Source organism: Geotrypetes seraphini, chromosome 6 (assembly GCF_902459505.1).
Source record: "Geotrypetes seraphini chromosome 6, aGeoSer1.1, whole genome shotgun sequence".
Lineage (NCBI taxonomy): Eukaryota > Metazoa > Chordata > Amphibia > Gymnophiona > Dermophiidae > Geotrypetes > Geotrypetes seraphini.
The window spans coordinates 57,363,275-57,379,195 of record NC_047089.1 but is presented as its reverse complement, the minus strand read 5'-3'; the positions used below and the strand labels follow the sequence as shown (position 1 = coordinate 57,379,195).

The 15,921-nt window shown below is 44.0% G+C and overlaps 1 protein-coding gene across 5 annotated transcripts in view; it reads left to right on the top strand.

Annotated features, from left to right (window-relative positions):
• The window catches only part of PROSER1 (proline and serine rich 1), a 64,914-nt gene that overhangs the window by 39,541 nt on the left and 9,452 nt on the right, over positions 1-15,921 (top strand). For 4 of the 5 annotated variants that reach the window (XM_033948132.1, XM_033948131.1, XM_033948133.1 and 1 more), the window contains 4 exons: positions 4,129-4,207; positions 6,921-7,010; positions 8,851-8,895; positions 13,458-15,168. In XM_033948132.1, the coding sequence (XP_033804023.1) occupies positions 4,129-4,207; positions 6,921-7,010; positions 8,851-8,895; positions 13,458-15,168 (1,925 nt within the window). The remainder of the gene's footprint in view (positions 1-4,128; positions 4,208-6,920; positions 7,011-8,850; positions 8,896-13,457; positions 15,169-15,921) is intronic. The other variant, XM_033948130.1, reaches the window with a different exon arrangement.

Sequence of the window (15,921 nt, the reverse complement as noted above, 5' to 3'; positions counted from 1 at the left end):
AAAGTGTTCCTAAATTTGTAAATATACCTTGCATGTTTCAATGATATAAAAACATCTTCCCTTATTAGAAGCATAAGAGGTAACATAGTGGCATAGTAAATGGCGGCAGATAAAACCTGTGTGGTCCATCCAGACTGCCCAACAGACACATTCATTCTCAAGGGAACAAATCAGTAATTATTCATTTTACTTGCTAAGTTTCAGTATAAGATGCCTTCACCTCCCTTCCCCCCCCTCAAGATTGGTAAGACCTGTACTCATACGATTTGAATTTGGTCTAAAATGCATATAATTGCTCCTGGAATAGAGACCATAGAAGTCTGTCTGGCATTGGCTACACTGCCCCACTGCTGGAGTCGCCATCACAGCTAACTCCAGCCTTCCCCCAATCCGTCTTGCCATATATGGGACACAGACCGTAGAAGTCCATTCAGCATTGTCTTCACTTCCCTGCTGCTGAACTTCCATTTAAGCACCACTCCTGCGCATCATAAATGAAGTTATAGTTTTGATCTGTTGAGTTTTGTGTCAAATACTGTCATCTTTCTATTTAAGGATTCTTTGTGTCTATCACACTTATTTTTGAACTCCCATCAGTGTTTTGCCTCCACCACCTCTGTAGGGAGGGCATTCCAGGCATTCACAACCTCTCCATGAAGAAGTATTTCCTGACATTACTCCTAAGTCTACTACCCTGCAACCTCATATTATGTCCTCTAGTTTTACCACTACAGTGTTCTCCCGCAAATTCGCAGTTCGCGGACTCGCTCATTCACGGTCTGCTCCGACCGCCTTTTCCTGTAGTAAAGTCGGGCTATACCAATCAGGAGCTGCGTGTCAAAGCAGCTCCTGATTGGTGCAGCCCAATTTTACTACAGGAAGAGGCGGTCGGAGCAGACCACGAGTGAATTTCTTCACCTACCGGCCCTCCAGCTGCCCTCTGCTGCCTCTCCAGCCTTTAAATTCATAGGGGTTCCTGGAACAGAACCCCCACAAATTTCGGGGGAGTACTATACTCCATCTCTGGAATAGATTTGTTTGTAGATGAATACCCTTCAAGTATTTAGACTTCTGTATCATATCTCCTCTATCCCTTTCTTCCTACAGGGTAAAAAGCCCACAGTTGGTTGTAAGAAATTAGTACAGTATATATGACATTCTTCATTTGAATTAAACCGTGAGAGAATTTGGTTTATGTTAAGCAACTGTTTTAAGACTAGTAATGCTTCATTCACATTGTTAATAAATTGAAATTTAACCTGTTATTTGCTTTTGTTTTGCATTATATACATAAACCCTGCGTGATTTTCTGCATTGTACACAATTATAGGGTTTTAAGCTAGTCTGACAGTGTTTCATTGGACTCATGCAGGGGCACAAATGGAAGATATTTTTCTTACACCTATTTTCAACTTTAAAAAACACTCCTTGAATGGCTTACACTGCTGAAGGAATCAGACACATCTAAAACCAATATTTGTTCCTAAATTTTCTAGAGTTGAATTTAAAATATTAACTGATTTTGTTAATAGGTAGACTGGACTGAGCATAGTTTTTGATATAAATACAACCTTTCTATCAGGAGGCCTGTATTCAGGCTGGCCATGACTAGATAAAATTATCCAGACAATTTAGATTAATTTTACCAGGATATTCTTTCTTTCTAAAGCAGTGCGCTAAGTATCTGATATCAGGTTAACCAAAATAAGTTGTCTGGTTAACTCCAGACCAGCTAGTTGGCCCACCAGAATTTCTTGGGTAACTTGAGCACTGAAGACACTAATAGGGGCATTTTCAAAACATGAAAACATCCAAAAAATGGCACTTGGACTTGTGTAAATGACTCCCTTACCGACCTAATCTTTTCCTGAAAATAACATGCCAGGCTATCTTCATCAGGTTGTTGCAAGGCAGATCTGTCAATATTATCTCTGTTGGATATTAATGAGTTAAAGATCCTAAAGAGACATTTGAAAGAGTTTCTTGACTGATTAATCATGTTATCGTAATACAACTGTTTGGTTTCAGTTATTGCTAACTTATATTGTTTTATTTCTCTTGTCCAATTAATATAATGCTCCTACTTCTGGTGTTTTCTCCGAGCTCTTTCCAACCTTCTTTGTTCTCAAAGCTAATAATGGTTCTGAAAACCATGGATTATTTTTCTGTTTCAATTTTACTGTTTTAATCAGAGCAATTGTATCTGAGACTGATGTAAGATCCCGCTTGGAGATCAGGGACCTGTCTACATCCTCACCGAAAGGGTGGTCGATCATTGGAACGAGCTGCCTCAGCAGGTGATTGAGGCCAACAGCGTGTCAGATTTTAAGAGAAAATGGGATATTCACGTGGGATCTATAGGGGAGTAAAAGTCAGGGAGTGGGTCATTGGTATGGGCAGACTCGATGGGCTATGGCCCATTTCTGCCGTCAATTTCTATGTTTCTATGTTTCACTCATAGGTTCTAATTGATCCATGACCTCCTTTCAGAATTTCCACCTTCAGTATTCTTCAAACTGCAGATCATATATTCTAGTCCCTGATCAATACCGCTATCTATTAGTCTTACGGTAAGAAATGATCTATATATTGGGAGTATACTTCCAACACGCTTTAGTTTCCTAGGACAGTGAATCAAATTGTATCCTGGTGGGCAGAGCTCAACCAAAATAGGGGAATTACTATCTGGAATCCATGATTCTGTTATACACACTATTCCTGCTTCTTGACTAGTTATCAGATCTCTGAAGATCAAGGTCTTATTACAGACCAAGCGTGCGTTCAGATACAAATATTCTATCGGCATATAGTCTTCCTCTGATGGAATTTCTGCATTGCATGTGATCTGTTTTAAATTCTTACAGTTTCTTCCTCTTTATTGATAGGACATCAAGGGCTTTGTCCTTCTATTACCCGTGATCACTCCTGAAACATCTAGTATCGATCATAACTGGACAGGTTTTCCTTACTGTATCTAAAACCTCCTTTACTTTTAAAGTGGCGTACTGTCTTGAGAAACATTGGTTTATTGACTGGAGCAATAATACTTTGAACAAAATAATTATTATATGCTCCATCAACTACTCCTACTTTAAATAAGAATAACCTATTAAGGTTATGCAATAGATCTGCAGTCACTTCATCCTCCCTTTTTCTAAATGGCCTACCTCCAGTATAAGGATAGACTCTGTATTACAATAGAAGCTGTTACAATTGTTCTCCTCCCCCCTTGGGAGTTTCCCAACTAAGAAGGCCCTATGCCTGTAGGATGTATACAGTATGTTGGTTATAGCTATACAGATCTCCCCCCTTAGGGATGCCACCCACCTGAGTAGGTCTTATGACTATGGAGTATTTGCAACAAAGGTCAGTCTACAGCTATACAGTTTACATGCCAGAAAGACTTGTATAGAATTGCACAGGTATGTGTGTGTTTAAAATAGTTGGAACTTAGCAAATAAAATGGAATTTAGCAAGTAAAATGAATATCTACTGGATTGTTGGTTTCACGTTGCCTCAAAAATGAATGTGACCATTGGGTAGACTAGATGGACCACACAGGTCTTTATCTGTTATCATTTACTGTGTTACTTCAGGAGTTGTCAACCCAGTCCTTAGGAGACATTAGGCCAGTCAGGTTTTCAGGATGCACAAAATGAATATGCATGAGATATAAATTTTCATACAATGGAGAGTAAGACATGCAAATCTATATCTCATGCATATTCATTGTGGGGGTTCCTGAAAGCCTGACTGGCCAGGTGTGTCCTAATCTACTTTTATGCAATTTGGCATTTTTTCAGCCAACTAGAGGCAGAATTCTGATAGCATGTACAATATATATAAAATACACATACATACAGAAAGCACGCATAAATGTACACCATGGGGGGGAGGGGGGGTGGGAAGAAAAAATTTGTGCATGTAAATTTTCATGCTCATGGTGCTGGTTCTGAGCATCATTTTGGACTTTTCACCTAAGCATTCTGTTTACAGTTCCCCTTCCCCATGTACAGGATTTATAGATAGGTAATTATACAGCGAAACAGATCAGATTACATATATTTTTATCTATGTATTCTTAAAAATGTAATACTTGTATGCATATGTGTTTTTTTTCCAACATAGCCTCCTGCAACTTACAATCCTCATAAACCTGTTCCATATCCCATTCCTCCTTGTCGGCCTCATGCAACAATTGCACCAAGTAAGGTTTTTGTTTTTTTTTTCTTGCAGATTTGTTTTGGGCTGCTTCATTATTACATCAGAAGAAAAACAGCAACAGAATAATTATTTGCAATAATTTTATAGCATGTGCATAGTTAAGGAATACTTAAGACTTGGCAACTGGTGTTAGTTAATTTCAGCTTTTACGGTAAAGTGGTTGCATTTTTAAATACTAAGCTGTCATGGGCGAATCAAATGATCTTTCTGCTGCAAATATTGAATTGTATAGGGTACATTTTTCCATATGCATGTTCTGACTAATTGAGCTGGTAAGTTTTAGGGCCTTAATGCATATTGGTGACAATTATCAAACTGGCAAAGGTACAGGTACTTTTCTCCAAGGGCAAGCAGAATAGTAAGTTCTTACTAATGATGGTATTATCCAGTGGAGCCTGATGCAAGAAAACTTTCCCTAGCTTTACAGTTCTCAAAGACATTTAGATTTCAACCAAACATATGCAGTACTTCATACTTTGATGTCACATGGGTCTTCCTTGGTTCTTGTTTATCACAGAGCCAGTGAGACACGTCCCTTTCTCGTTTCTTCTTCTATTTCATGCACTGGTTGCCTCTTTTTCACAAATATTTTCCTTGTATAAATTTAAGTTTTCTTCATCTTGTTTTATTTTGCACCATCCGTAGTAGCTTCAGATCTGGTGCTCCTGGGCAGTTTGGTCAGGTTTACCAGTATTGAATTGTTTTGATTTTTGCTTTGATTATATCTTAATTATAAATATACAGAAAATGACAGCACAAAAGACCTTATGGTTATCCAGTCTTCCCATTCACACCAGTTACTCAGCTTTACTGTCTCCATCAGATCTTCTGTGCTTGTCCTATGCTTTTTTAAATTCAAATACAGTTCTTTTTGTCTCTATTTCTTCTAAAGGAGGTTCTACACATTCACTATCTTTTATTTAAAGAAATATTGTTTTAGGTTATTCCTAAGTTTATCTTTCACCCTCATGGTGTTACCTCTTGTCCAGAACAGACCACTGACCATTTTAATAGCTACTCTTTGTACTGACTCCACCAATTTTTTATCCTTTTGAAGTTGTGGTCACACCAGACATACAGAGGCATATCACCTGCCTTTTTTCTGATAGCTGTTTCTGTCCCTGTGCTCCATAGAATCCTCTTACCATATCTACCTGGTCAGCTAATAAGTTTGTCAGCTACGATGACCCATACATCACACTCTTTTATGTGCACAGAACTTCATGCCCTATCCTGTATGTTCCCTAGGTGTTTTGAAGCCCAAATGCATGACCCTGGGGGGGATGGTAATTAAGCATTAAATCTTAGCTGTCAAATTCTAGAGTCTAGACCATCTTTCAAAATATTTTGAACTACATATAATGATCTAGTGAGTCTACCTTGTTGCAGATTTTGATAGCATCCACAAAGAGGCATGAAATGTTGCTACTCTTTGGCTTTTTGCCAGGTACTAGTGACCTGGATTGGCCACCATGAGGATGGGCTACTGGGCTTGATGGACCATTGGTCTGATCCAGTAAAGCTGTTCTTCTGAGGCAGACCTTTCCTGACAGTCTTCTATGATATCTGTTTAAAAAATATCAAAGAACTGGACCAAGGATGGCTGTAGGAGCGTTTGTGGGCAGTTTCAGACAGGAGAGAACTTCCTGGGGGGATGCACAGGTGCTTCTCCGTTTTAAGAGTGAATGAGACTGACTGACAGACATTTCACCGGCATTCAGTAAAATGTCCATCGGCCAAATGTCCAGGTGCCCCCATTATGTATCAGCAAAAGCTGCAATAGAGATAGACATTACTGCACTTCTTCAAACCCATTCTGGATAGCACCCCCTTACCCAACATATCAAGAATTTATCTAAGTATACTTAATGCTTCCGATTTTAAGATCGCAATTTTTTAGAGGACTGTAAATTGTTATTTGCAGCTGTTAGTAAAGAAAGCATTTTTGTCTGGGTGCACACACAGCATTTATAACCTGTAACATCCTTTTAACAAGCATCCCGTTTCTAGAACATAGCACAGAGCACTGGAAGTTTTTCTTTTCTGATAGACATTCCAGAACCCACACTAGTTCCTCAGGAGATGCTGACAGATCTTCACTCTGTTTGCGGACCGTCTCCGAGAATGGACACAGTCAGGGTGTAGACGAACCAGCTGCTGCTGTAGAGCAGGTCTTCCACACCCCATAGAAGGGCTGAAGTCATGGCTTGGTTCCTCTGCTTGCTGGCTGCTGACTGAGTGATGCTGAGATGCTTTGTGGTATGTAGGGTGGGGAGAAGCTCAAGGTTAAGTCTCAGACTAACTGCCCTGTAAGTGCTTCCTGAGCAGACCAGAAGCTCATAGAGCAGGCTTGTCCTTCCATACAGAAATTGGCTTCCAGACGTTTGACCAACGTACATTTCACCAAATGTCAGTCAAATATCCATTCAGTCAAATGTCTTGCCACACATATTACCACAGTTGAAGATATCCCTCTACCCATACTTGAGTGCTTGGATTTTGAGCAGGGTTTGAGATCACTAAGCCATACCTTAAACATCCCATCTCATGATTGTTCTGTTTTGGAAGGGAATGATAAATTGGTAATTGGGACATCACAATTAAGATGTCATCAGAAAATAAAAAACAAAAAATGAAATCCATTGGTTTTCCTATAATGATTTTCTGATGCAAGTATTTTTTTTTTTTTAACTTAGGTGCCTATAATAATGCTGGTCTGGTTCCCTTGGCTAATGTCATAGCCCCAGGCATACCAGGTCCATTTACTCTAAATCAAGTAGGAACAGGTAATGTTTATTTGCATTTTCTGAAAACAATTAGAAGGGCGTAATAAAAAAAAAACACGTCTAAGTCCCCTTTTGGCCTAGGCCATAAATGCTGAAAGAAGAAGCAGGGAAAATGTCCAAAATGAGGGTTTTTTTTTAGAATGGTTTTTATTTTTTTGAGAATGGCCCACCTCTACGTTCAGCTGTTAAACGCCCAGACCACCACTACGTCTACACTTACAATACATTACCAACCAAAAAACAACCTAAGTCCCAAATGCCCAAAACCGGACCTTTTAGGCGAAGAAGGGGCCAGTCCTTCGCCTAAAAGGTAGATTCTGTAACTGGTGTCTGTCAAAAAGAACACTGGTTACAGAATCCCCCCCCCCCCAGCAACGATCACGGCAGGATCTCCCCTGCCGCAATGGCGATCGCCTGAACTGCTGCGAACCATAGCACTTTGGGATGAGGATGGCGGCAGGAAAGATGAGGCATCTCCCCTGCCACGATCCTCACCCCAAAGTGCTGCGGTTCACGGCGGTTCGGAGGATCGCTATCGTGGCAGGAGATATAGCCAATCTCTCCTGCCGAGACGTGACCCCCCTACCCCAACTAAAAAACAGGTAAAAGGGAGCCCAACCTTTCCCCCGACGCACCCCCTACCCCTCCGAACAGGAAGGAGCCCAACCCCTCATGCCTCTGCGACCCCCCGATCTGATCCGGGCAGTAGGGAGCCCAACCCCTCCTGTCCCCGATGCATCCCCCCACCCACCCTGAATCGATCTGGGCAGGAGGGAGCCCAAACCTATGATGAACACCCCCCATGACCGCCCCCCGAGCCCCCGATCAGCCCCCCGAACCCCACGAACACCCCAACCTGTGACACCCCAACACACCCCTTACCTAAAATTAGTTGGCCGGATGGATGGGTCCAAAGCTGAATGGCGGGCCATAGGGCCTGATTGGGCCAGATGCCTAAGGCCCTGCCCACAGGAGGAGCCTTAGGCACCTGGGCCAACCGGAATTGACCCAGTTGCCTTAAGCCCCTCCTGTGGATGGGGCCTAAGGCACATGGGGCCAACCCAGGTTGGAGGAGTGTCACGGGGTTCGGGGGGCTGTCATGGGGGGGTTCATCATGGGCAGGAGGGGTTGGGCTCCCTCCTGCCTGGATTGGATTGGGGGGGTGGGGGGGTGCGTCGGGGGTAGGTGGGGTTGGGCTCCCTCCTGTCTGGATCGGATCAGGGGTGTGGGGGGGTTGCATCTCGGCATGAGAGATTGGCTATCTCTCCTGCTGTGATGGTGATCCCCCAGCCCAACTGCGGCACTTCAGAGGGGAGGATCGCGGCAGGGGAGATGAGGCATCTCTCCTACCGTGATCATTGTGGTGGTGGGTGGGCAGGTTGCTGGGGCCGCTGAGCTGATCGCGGCAGCCACAATCAGCTCAGCGGCCCCTTTTCGGCACTTATACCTGTTTTGACTTGGTTTAAGTCAAAACGCATAAGTGCCAACTAAGCAACCTGTTCAAACTTTTGGTTATACCTGTTGTACGACTAAGTCTAGGTCGGCCTACCTCCCCCCCACCTCCCGTCCTTTCCCCTCCTCTAAAAACGCCTCTTTTCGCTCTAGGCGTTTAGAGGCAGGGGAAAGGCCTAAACTGGTTTTAGATACGTCTAAAACCAGCTTTGGTTATCGGTACTTGGACGATCTGGCTTTTTGATCATCCAAGTACCGATTTAGGCCACTTTTTAGACCTTTTTTTATTTTTATTTTGAGACCCTTAGTAAATATATCTAAATGTTGGCATTTCAGACAAAAAAAATATTTTGTCTTTTAAATAAAGGCAGGTATGTTTCTCTTCTAGAAAATGAAGATCTTACCAGTCAAGGAAAATCATCTCAAAGTCAAGGTGAGCTGGTGGCATAAGACCAGTTGGGTTCATGAAGACAATATCTGGTTTTGTTTTAGTGAAATACTATATTAATCTGTTTTTCATCAGTACTTTGGGTGAACACATCTACAAAAATCAAAATTATAGATGCTCTGCCTGACCTATAGTCTGCTTTTTCAAGCTTTAATATCACATTACAAGTAGGCATACACATAGTCGGAGTCTGAGCAGGCTCACACATGTATAGCTTACAGAATACTGTAAGTTATGTGCCTATCACTGGAATTTAGGAACACACATTTAGGTTAGCTATTATGCTGGTTTTCTTTAAAGGAAAATAAGTGCCTACACTCCGTTATACAATAGGGGGCTCTTAATAATTTTTAAAAAAACATCCAAAAAGTGGCCTAAATCGGTACTTAGACGATCAAAAAGCCAGATCGTCCAAGTACCGATAATCAAAGCTGGTTTCAGATGTATCTAAAACCAGCTTAGGCCTTTCCCTGCCTCTAAATGCCTAAACTGAAAAGAGACATTTTTAGAGGAGGGGAAAGGGTGGGAGGTGGGCTGACTTAGATTTAGTCATACAGCAAGTATAACCAAAACCTTTAACAGGTTGCCTAGTCGGAACTTAACGTTTTGACTTAAACCAAGTCAAAACAGATATAAGTTCCGAATAGGGGCCCCTGAGCTGATCGCGGCTGCCACGATCAGCAAAGCAGCCCCGGCAACCTGACCCCCCCTGCAACGATCGCGGCAGGAGAAATGCCCATTCTTTAGCACTCTCCAGACCAGTAGAGGTTAATCTTTACGAATGGGTATATATCCAATCATGACCAGCAGGTGGAGACCTCTCATCTGGTCCAGAGGATGAGTCTGGATCTATCGCAGTGGACGGTGCTTCTCACGGATGCCAGTCTCCTCGGTTGGGGGGGCCTCAGTGTCTAGGTCACTCAGCTCAGGGCACCTGGTCCATGGAGGAGGCGTCCTGGTCGATCAACATGTTGGAGACCAGAGCCGTCCCTCTGGCGCTGTTAGCCTTCCGCTCCCTCTTGATGGGCAAGTCGGTCAGAGTCCGGTCTGACAATGCCACAGCGGTGGCTTATGTCAATCGTTGAGAGTGCTCAGGTGGCGGCTCGGCTCATGCTTTGGGGCGGAGTCACGCCTTCTGGACCTCTCGGCCTCTCACATGTCCGGGGTGGAGAATGTTCAGGCGAACTTCCTCAGTCACATCTTAGATCACAGAGAGTGGTGTCTCAGCCCTGTGGCTTTTCAGTTGATAATGCAGGCTTGGGGTCAGTCCCTGATGGACCTGACGGCCACGAGTGGCAATGGCGAGGTGTTCCGCTTCTTCAGTCGTCGCAGGGATGGACTGGCCGAGGGTCTGGATGCTCTGGTTCAACCATGGCCAACAGAGGGGCTGTTGTGCATGTTCCCTCCGTGGCCATTAGTGGGCAGAGTTCTTCTCCGCATTGTTCGCCATCCGGGTCTGGTGGTTCTGGTGGCTCCAGATTGGCCTCGACATCCGTGATACGCAGATCTGGTGACACGCTGGTGGCGGATCCTCTTCCTCTGCCTCCCTTGGACGACCTTCTGACGCAGGGTCCCATTCCCATGTTCGACCCGTCTCCCTTCTGTCTTACGGCTTGGCTTTTGAAAGGGGTCGCCTTGGTAAGAAGGGGTATTCAGATAGGGTGCTTTCTACACTCTTGGGGTCCTGGAGGCTTTCTACCTCTCAGGCTTCTGTGTGGATTTGGCACTTCTTTGAGGGGTGGTGCCAGGTGCGGGGAGTGGTCTCTCTTCGCGTTTCTGTGCCTAACATCCTAGAGTTCTTGCAAGATGGCCTGGATAGAGGCCTGGCTTCGGCTTCTCTCCGGGTTCAGCTTGTGGCCTTGTCAGCCTTTCGGGGGTTTGTGATGGGTCAGCGTTTGACAGCCATTCCTGATGTGATTCACTTTTTGCGGGCGGCCAAGGTGCTCAGGCCTCCCGTGCGGTCCTCTGTTCCCTCTTGGAATCTCAGTCTGGTTCTCTCTATTCTGATGCACCCGCCCTTCGAACTGTTGGGCGGCTGCTCTTTGAAGTACCTTACTCTGAAGACGGTCTTTTTGGTGGACATTTCTTCCGCTAGGCGTGTTTCTGAGCTACAGGTTTTCTCTTGTAGGGCTCCCTTCTTGGAGTTTTCTAGGGAGCAGGTTGTCTTGAGGCCTGTTCCTTCTTTTTCTGCCGAAAGTAGTTTTTCCTTTTCATGTCAATCAATCTGTGGTCCTCCCGGTCTTGGGTAGTTGGGAGGGCTCTTCTGAGCAAAGACAGCTGCGCGAGTTGGATGTTGGTCGGGTCCTTCGCTCTTATGTGCAGCGGACCCAGGAGATCAGGAAATAAAATCATCTCTTTGTCCTTCTGACTGGTCCTCTTTGGGGGGCTGGCGCTTCTAAGGCTACTATTGCATGCTAGATCAAGGAGACTATTGCTTCCGCTTCTCTTCTGGGGCAGCAGCCTGTTCCGGAGTTTCTCAAAACTCATTCTACTCGGGGTCAGGCGGCTTCTTAGGCTGAGTCGTCGCTCGTGCCTCCAGTGGACATTTGTAAGGCTGCGGTTTGGTCTTCCTTGTATTCCTTTGTCAGACTCTTTCAGGTAGATGTTCTGGCGTGTCAGGACGCGGTGTTCAGTGTGTGTGTTCTGGTGTCAGCCCTTCGGGGGTCCCGCCCATGTGAGGGACTGCTTTGGTACGTCCCATTCGTAAAGATTAACCTCTACTGGTCTGGAGAGTGCTAAAGAAGGAGAAATTAGGTTCTTACCTGCTAATTTACTTTCTTTTAGCTTCTCCAGACTAGTAGAGGTCCCCACCCTGTCTGTTGTTGTTGTTGTTGGGGCTGTTTCGCGGGCAGTTTTTGTTTTTTGCTGCGGGTTCTAGTATTTTTCTAGGGCCGGGGAGAATTAAAGAACAGCGGCTGTGGCTCGGCTGGCTTAGCTGGCGAGCTGTGGGGACATTTTCCTTCTGGTATTTCTCCTCTGCATTTTCCAACAGCATTTGGGTATGTTATTTGTTACTCCTGTTCGGAGTATTGTTTTATTTCTGTTTTCCAGTTCTTAGTTCTGCTTGGCTATTCGGCAGACTGATGTAAATAGAGAAGGGAGTATATTATATACTGTCCCACAGTTTTGTTTTCAGTCTCCACCTGCTGGTCATGATTGGATATATACCCATTCGTAAAGATTAACCTCTACTGGTCTGGAGAAGCTAAAAGAAAGTAAATTAGCAGGTAAGAACCTAATTTCTCCATCTCTCATGCCGCGGGTCGCAGCAGTTCGGGAGTGGGGATCGCGATTGCTGCAGAGGAGATGAGCCATCTCCTGCCGCGATCGTTGGGGGGGGGGGGGGGAGATTCTGTTACCGGTGTTGTTTTTGACAGACATCGGTAACAGAATCCAGTTTTTAGGTGAAGGACTGGCCCCTCCTTCGTCTAAAAGGCTTGTTTTGGGTGTTTGGGACTTGGGCAATTTTTTGGTTGATAATGTGTTTTAAGTTTAAATGTAGTGGTGCTCTGGGCGATTAAACTGCTGAACGTTGAGGTAGGCCATTCTCAAAAAAACTGTCATTTTGAATGTTTTTTTTTTTGAGAATGGACATTTTCCCTGCTTCTACTTTCAGCGTTTAGGGCCTTAGGCCAAAAGAGGACTTAGACGTGTTTTTTTTTTTTATTATTATGCCCCTCCACGCTCCTATCAAATGCTCAGTTATTTATTTAAGTATTTATATACCACTTACAGCCTAAGTGGTTATATATTCAGGCTCTGAAGTATTTTTCCCTATCTGTCCTGGTGAGCTCACACTCTTTCTAATGTACCTGGGGCAATGGGGGATTAAGTGACTTGGTCTGTCAAAAAAATGCAGGAGAGTAGGTTCTATTCAATGCATAAAATAATATACCAACTCTATTTTCTAAACTCTTGTAAACCTAAAGAATGTAAAGTTCCTTACCATAGACTGTCCTTAGAAGGAGGAAAAAGCCTCAGATCCCCGTCTTCAGGCAGAATAAATCTTGCTCATAGACTAGATAGGGTAAACACCTCACTGGCTTATAAAAAACATACTTGTGCCTTATTATGGATATATTTTAAATCTCAATATTGGTGTGATAAGACACCGGCTTTCATTTTTGCTCAGCTCTGTATTATGTTGCAAAATCAGCCACAAATAAATGTCTTAGAATAGGGGAACAGCTACTTACCTTCAGCTTGCTGAACCAGGAGTTTCAATCTAAATTGCTTTTGCATTTACAGAGCTGTGTGCAGTGTCCTGAGTACCTTCCGCCCTGTTAAGGATAGTGTCCTGAGTGCTTTTTCCTCCTTGTTAAGGACAGTCTATGGTACAGAACTTTACATTCTTTAGGTTTAAAGAGTTTAGAAAATAGAGTTAGTATATTATTTTGTGGATTAAGTGACTTGCCCAGGGTCATAAGGAGCAGTGTGGGATTTGAACCCACAACCTCAGGGTACTGAGGATGTAGCTCTAAGCAATGCACCATACACTCCCATAATGCATGATGTATTCATTATGATCTTTGTTCTTTTTTTTGCAGCTTTCACTGCATCAATAAATCAACTCTTCTCTCCTCCTGGTTCTAATTCTTCTGCTTCTTCAACACCAATCGCTACCCCAAATCCTTCTCCTGCAAAGTCCTCAGCTCATCCTTCAGCACCAACAACCCCTGTCATGTCTGCAATCAACTTGTCTGCCTCAGGACTCTCTGCCTATGCTGGTCAAGGCTTGACCCTTCCCCCAGCTCAGCCAATGACACCAACTCCCAGCGTCATAAAAAGTCTTCCACTGCCAGCTGCCACACCTGCTAATAACCCACCTTCTACTCCTATTCCGTTGGTTTTCTCAGGCATGCCTCCTGCTGTCACTCCAACTCCTCAAGGGTCTTCCATACCATGTACCATTCCTGGCTCCAGTGAAACAACTTTCCCAGGGCTTCCTTTCTCTGTCACCAGCTGTTCTACTGCCTCGGGTAGCACTCCTACTTTAGTGCCACCGGTCTTTGCAGGCCTACCCATGCCTTCTGCTTTACAAGGGTTGTCTTCTTCAGCTCTCTCTGACATTATGGGTACTTCCACCGCTGGCACTTCTGGAGCACTTGGTTTAGGTAATCCATTGCTGTCCATGTTGAAGGGATTTCTGACATCAAACGACTCTGCATTAATGAATTCTGTTTTGCCTTCAACTATTCCAGTTGGGCTCTCTTCCTTAGCAGTTCCTACTCATCAGAGTAGTGACCAGCTGGGCTCCTCCGATAACAAATCTTATACTCCCTCTACCACTCCTACACTGCAAAACTCTTCCACTCCAGGGCTGAGCATTTTCCAAGGCCTGCCTTCCACTTCGGTGATGAGCCCTAGTTCCACTTCCCCAACAATGCAAACTCAGTCTTTAACCACTTCATCCCTAGCAACTGTACCAGCCAGTTGTGTTTCGGCACTTTTTCAAGACCCCCTTTCCTCTAATCTTGACAAGCAGCTTTCAGTTTCCCCTATTCCCACAAGTATTTCTGTCCAGGTCAAAACTGAACCTACTAGTCCCATCCCATCTGCCTTTAAAGATTCATCTCATTCAGTTGCACCTTCTCATGGTACTTTAAATCTGTCTGCAGTATTGGGTCATGTCTTTCCCTCTGCTACCACTGTACCAGTGAGTTTATCAACTTCTGCAAATGCAGGGATACCTGAGCTTCCCTCTCTGAGTACATCTTTAAATAGTCCCAGTCTCTCCTCAATTTCCTTAGCACCTCATGGATCCTCAACTCCTCTTCCCCCTATTTTTACTGCACTGCCTCATTTCACATCTCTCACAAATACTGTTGCCTTTAGTAGCAGCTCAGACCTCACCACCTCTTCCAGTACTTCAGAGACTTCAAGTCTTCCCATTGCTACATCTTCAGCTCTCTCGCCTTCTCATGCCTCCTCCACATCAACTGTCTTTTCTGGCCTTCCTACCCCGGTATCTGCTTCATCATTTCCTCTTGACTTATCCACCGCTGTCCCTTCTCTATTTTCTGCCACTCAAGGATCTCTTGTCTCATCAAGCTCAGCCTTTTCTGGATTGCCCGTCTCTAACACCCCTCCTGCCATCCCTGCCTTACCCTCCTTCCCAGGGCTCCAGCCTCCTTCCACACTGGCAGCAATTTCATCTCTGCCTTCAACAGCTCCAGTACCATCTCCAGCTTCGGTTCTCCCTGGATTTGCATCTGCATTTAGTTCAAACTTCAACTCTGCACTCGTTGCTCAGGCAAGGTAGGTTCCTGCATTAGAAAGAAATTAACATAAAGCCATTTTTGTTCTCAGCAAAATCTGTAGACTCCACTGTAGACTTAGGGTGTCTTTAGAGATCAGATTTTTTTCAGGTGTCAGTATTATTCACTTTCCTGGAGAATGGAAAGAAAAGCAGGCCTATACACTTTTTGATGGGGGATCATTACTGCAGTCTCTGATCTAATCATACTAAGACAAGAAATAGGCAGAGACAGGTGACACCTTCTAGACCAGAAGTTTTCAACCCAGTCTTTGAGACACACCTAGCCAGTCAGGTTTCCAAGATTTCCACAAAGAATATGCATGAGATAAATTTGCATTTACTATCTCCATTCAATGCAAATCTATCTCAAGCATATTCATTGCAGATATCCTAAAAACCTGACAGGCTAAGTTTGTCCCGAGGACTGAGAACCCCAGTTCTAGAATAACCAATGCCTCAATAAATTGGTAACCAATACCTTTCTCTTGCTTCAGTGCTTGCATCTCAGTCATACAGTCTAGTTTATTTCAGCATTTACTTGATTGCTTTTTTTGTTTTGTAGTAAATAGTGCGTTTTTTATACAGTATTTTATATTCAATTAATTGTATTGCACTGTCAAAGTTTGGAAATCAATAAAGTTAAAAAAAAAAAAAAGAATTTAGGGGACCGCACACATGCTTTCAGAAAGAATGCTCCATTTGCACCGAGTCGGGTTCTTTTACAAAATATGTGCTGCCAAGCAGCGCAGCTA